We start from the raw sequence: 4,464 nt of genomic DNA on the forward strand, positions 1-4,464 counted from the left end.
TAAACAAGATAGATATTACCCTACGTTATTATAAGTGATTTTAGAAAAGATTGTTTTGCAATAAACATATCTATTACTATAAACATATCTCCTACGTGAAAAATATTAATAATTGCACAGTTTAAACAAGAAACAAAATTCAAAAAATGACTTTTGTTCCAGTTAAAACTCTACCGATATCTATAGCTTCAATGCTATCCTAACAATAAGATAAAAATTGTATAAGGAGTTTGAAAAGAAAGAAACTCTTTAGGATATATATCAGTAAAAAATATTTACCCAATACATCAGCTATATATTTCACTGTACGTTATCAATCGATTACTTCACTCTTCTTAGAGCTAAAAGATAAAAAAGAAAATGGCAGGGGGTGGAATTGGACCATCAAATGGCAAAGAATACCCTGGAAAACTCACAACTAAAGTTCTCATTACTTGTATTGTTGCTGCATGTGGTGGTTTAATCTTTGGTTATGACATTGGAATTTCAGGTTATTTAATATAGTTCTAAACTTTTTCTTTTTTCATTTCATATAGTTATCTTTTGCTGGGGATTTAGAAAAGGGGAGTCCGGTAAAGTTACTTGTCATGTGACCATATGGGTACAAGCCGTGAAAACAAAATCTTGCAGAAATGCAGGGTAAGGCTGCGTACGATAAATCCTTGTGGTTCGGCCCTTCTCCGGATCCCGCGCATAGCAGTAGTTTTGTGCATCGTATCGGGCTGCCATGGTATTTGCTAGGGATTTAGGTTATATGCATTGACGACCAGATTATATTAACATAGTGTGATTTTTTTTGTTTTTGACTAGGGGGAGTGACATCGATGCCTAAATTTTTGGAGAAGTTTTTCCCAGATGTATATGCAAAGGAAGTATTGCATACAGTGTCAACTAATCAGTACTGCAAATTTAACAGCTCGAAATTGACACTGTTTACTTCTTCTTTATATTTGGCTGCGCTTGTTGCATCTTGGTTTGCTTCAGCTGTAACTAGACATATGGGTCGAAGATTGTCTATGCTTTTTGGAGGACTTCTTTTTTGCGGTGGTGCTTGTATTAATGGATTTGCCCAAAATGTGACTATGCTCATTATTGGTAGAGTTCTTCTTGGTTGTGGTATTGGTTTCGCCAATCAGGTACGTACATTTTTTTCTTATAAATATGACTTCTTCTTCTTTTTTATAGTCGGGATTCAAGTTTTTCATTTTATGAAGTAAAAATGTGATTTGTCTTAAAATGTTTCGAGGTATTATATTGCATGTAATTGATATGTGAAACGACTACCATATATTGTTTTCTTAATTTCTGATTTGAGTATTTGTCTTTCAGATTTTTCAGAATTGTATCAATAATATTGGATTAGTTAATGTATCAATTATGTATAAAATCATATAGATCTGTATAGACTAAGATAGTAACAATTACAAAATATTTGAGATTTCCATTTTAATATAGTATGTCTTATGCAAATTAAGCACATTTTATGCGTACATTGATGATTGTTGTTTATCTTTTGACATTATTGATTATTAAATCATATAGATCTTAATCGTTTCTTTTTTAGTTTTGTTTCTGATTTAAGTTATTTGACTTTTAGATTTACCAATAATTATTTAATAAAATTAGAATAAGTCCATGTAACGATACAAAATCAGTATAAATATTTTATATACATCACAATTTAGAAGTACCCGATGATCTTTCTTTGTCCTCTCACATTATGCTTGTATATATACATTATTATGCTTTTAATCTAAATTTCCAACATTGACGATGTAATTCTTTTTGCAGTCTGTGCCAGTGTACCTTTCAGAGATGGCACCATTTAAAAGCCGTGGTGCATTAAACATTATGTTTCAAATGTCCATCACAATTGGAATTCTTGCAGCAAATTTGATCAATTATTTCACCGCGAAGATAAAAGATGGATGGCGTTACAGTTTAGGAGGAGCAGTGGTACCAGCCATTATATTCATCGTTGGTTCACTTTGTTTACCTGATACTCCAAATTCTCTAATTGAACGTGGAAATAAGGAAGAAGCGAAAAGGAGGCTTCAGATAATAAGAGGAATTGAAAATGTGGACGAAGAGTTTTATGATTTGGTTGAAGCAAGTGCAAGATCAAAGGAAGTTAAGCATCCTTGGAGTAATATTCTTGAACCAAAGCATAGGCCACAACTGACATTTGCTATGCTTATTCCCGCATTTCAGCAGTTAACTGGGATGAATGTTATCATGTTTTATGCACCTGTTCTTTTTAAGACAATTGGTTTTGGCGATACTGCTTCACTTATGTCTGCTGTGATAACTGGTGGTGTCAACTTTATGGCCACATTTGTTTCTATTCTTGCTGTTGATAGGGTTGGTAGGAGATTTCTCTTTATTGAAGGTGGTTTACAAATGTTGATTTGTCAGGTATAATTACTACACTAGTAATTATATTAACTTTTTGTGTGCATTATACAGTAATTTTTAACTTATGGACTATATTTTCAATCCTATGTAACAACATTTGTTATGTTTTCTCTGTGTTTTTGGTTCAGATTGTTATAGCAGTTTCTATTGCACTCAAATTTGGGACAAGTGGTAATCCAGGGGAATTGCCAATATGGTATGCATCTTTTGTAGTGCTGTTCATCTGCATATACGTTGCTGGTTTTGCATGGTCGTGGGGACCTCTAGGATGGTTGGTTCCAAGTGAAATTTTTCCTCTAGAAGTTCGATCGGCCGGCCAGGCAGTCAATGTGTCAGTCAACATGATTTTCACTTTCTTCATTGCCGAAATTTTCACAGAAATGTTATGTGTCTTCAAGTTTGGTCTCTTCATATTCTTTGCTGTTTTTGTTTTTATTATGACCTTATTCATCTACAACTTCCTTCCCGAGACTAAGGGGATTCCTATTGATGAGATGAGTAAGATTTGGAGTAAGCATTGGTATTGGCAAAAATATGTTCCAAATGATGATCCTCTTCCTCCTCAATCACCACCAAGAAAGTTACATTCACCTGTTAAAGAACACAATATTCAGATGGTCGTGGATGATAAAGAAGATTAGAGCAAGGAGATTAGTTAGGTTTGATTTCTTATGAAGTTTTAGTGAATAATTTGATGAAACATTTTTAAAGTTTGTTAGTTTAGTCTCTCGGTTTCGGTAAAATGAGTATTTTTGTGGTTAAATGTGAATTTTAGAGTCTTAGTTTCAGCCCACTATTCTCTCATTTTGTTATATTAGCTTTGTTTTCTCTTTTTTCATGGCATCAAAATCTTTCTCAAAATGTTTCTTAATTATCGCAATCTTTTAGATAGAGCCCAAAATGTGAGATTTTTTTTGGCTCTATCTCCACCTTATTTCCCTCATCCCCTAATTTTTGAATAACAGAAAGTACTATTATATCATTTTTACCCGTTCTCTTTTATTTGGTCGTTTTTCCTCACTATGTATATCCACCTCTTTGTTGCCTTCTTTATAATTACTTTAACAATTCTTATGCGAAAAAATTTTCTATCAAGGAAAGTTTAACTGGTCTGCATAATCATAAGTTAGAAGACTCTCTTTTTAAGTCTTTCAACTAAATCCTTACAAGACATGATAGATAGCACGATAAAATGGAGACGAGAAATATTTGTGTGAATTTTCTAACATCTAGAAAACTCTAGGTATAGTATAAAAGCTAGAAAATTCTGTAACTTTTTCTGCTGTTTGGCATGGCAAAATGCTCTTGGAAATTCAGAAGAGTTGAAGACTAGTTAAAGACATTGTATTATAATTGAGTAATGGTAGTGGAGTAGTCCCAAAAATCGTCTAACCTTATAAATTCTTTGTTATTAGTATATCAAATTAAAGTAGTGGCAAGTCAAAATTTCCTAAGTCAAGGGTAACGTTTTCATGAAATTGAAGTTTGTGAACTTTTTAGTATTAAAAGAAAATTCGTTGCATGCTTGTTGATAAGCATTCAAATGCAGTTAGGTTATTTCTTCACACTAGGATAGAACCAGGGGTAGAGCTAGTAGGAGGAAGGGGTTCACGATTTGAACATTAGATACAGATTCATTTGAATATTATGAGTTCTAGATTGGAATTCTACTACTATTCATTTAATTCACTAGATTCGAAATCTATTGTTTTGTATTGTTTAGTAATTTTCGAGTCAAAGTTATTGAGTTCGAATAAACACCATATGTACATACTATATCCGCCCCTAGTATAAGTAGAGTAAAAATATATTTTTTGGTTAATGTAGTAAGCATATAAACTACTCCCTCTGTTTCAATTTATGTGAACTCATTTGACTGGGCACGGAGTTTAAGAAAAGAGAGAAGATTTTTGAATTTGTGATGTAAAATGAGACACATATATTTTGCGTGGCTATAAATCATTGCATAAAGGTAAATTGTTTCCAAATAAGAAAAAATGTCATTATTTTTGGCACGGACTAAAAAAAAAATAGGTTAACGTAAATTGG

At 32.5% G+C, this 4,464-nt stretch overlaps 1 protein-coding gene across 1 annotated transcript; it reads left to right on the forward strand.

The window, feature by feature from the left end:
- Positions 1–327: 327 nt before the first annotated feature.
- LOC104114691 (sugar transport protein 1-like) lies at positions 328–3,227 on the forward strand. The gene is made up of 4 exons (XM_009625196.2): positions 328–490; positions 811–1,136; positions 1,792–2,415; positions 2,544–3,227. The coding sequence occupies exons 1-4, from the start codon at positions 361–363 to the stop codon at positions 3,054–3,056; spliced, it is 1,593 nt and encodes a 530-aa protein (XP_009623491.1). The 5' UTR covers positions 328–360; the 3' UTR covers positions 3,057–3,227.
- The last annotated feature ends 1,237 nt before the right edge of the window (positions 3,228–4,464 follow it).

This window comes from Nicotiana tomentosiformis, chromosome 8, assembly GCF_000390325.3.
Source record: "Nicotiana tomentosiformis chromosome 8, ASM39032v3, whole genome shotgun sequence".
Lineage (NCBI taxonomy): Eukaryota > Viridiplantae > Streptophyta > Magnoliopsida > Solanales > Solanaceae > Nicotiana > Nicotiana tomentosiformis.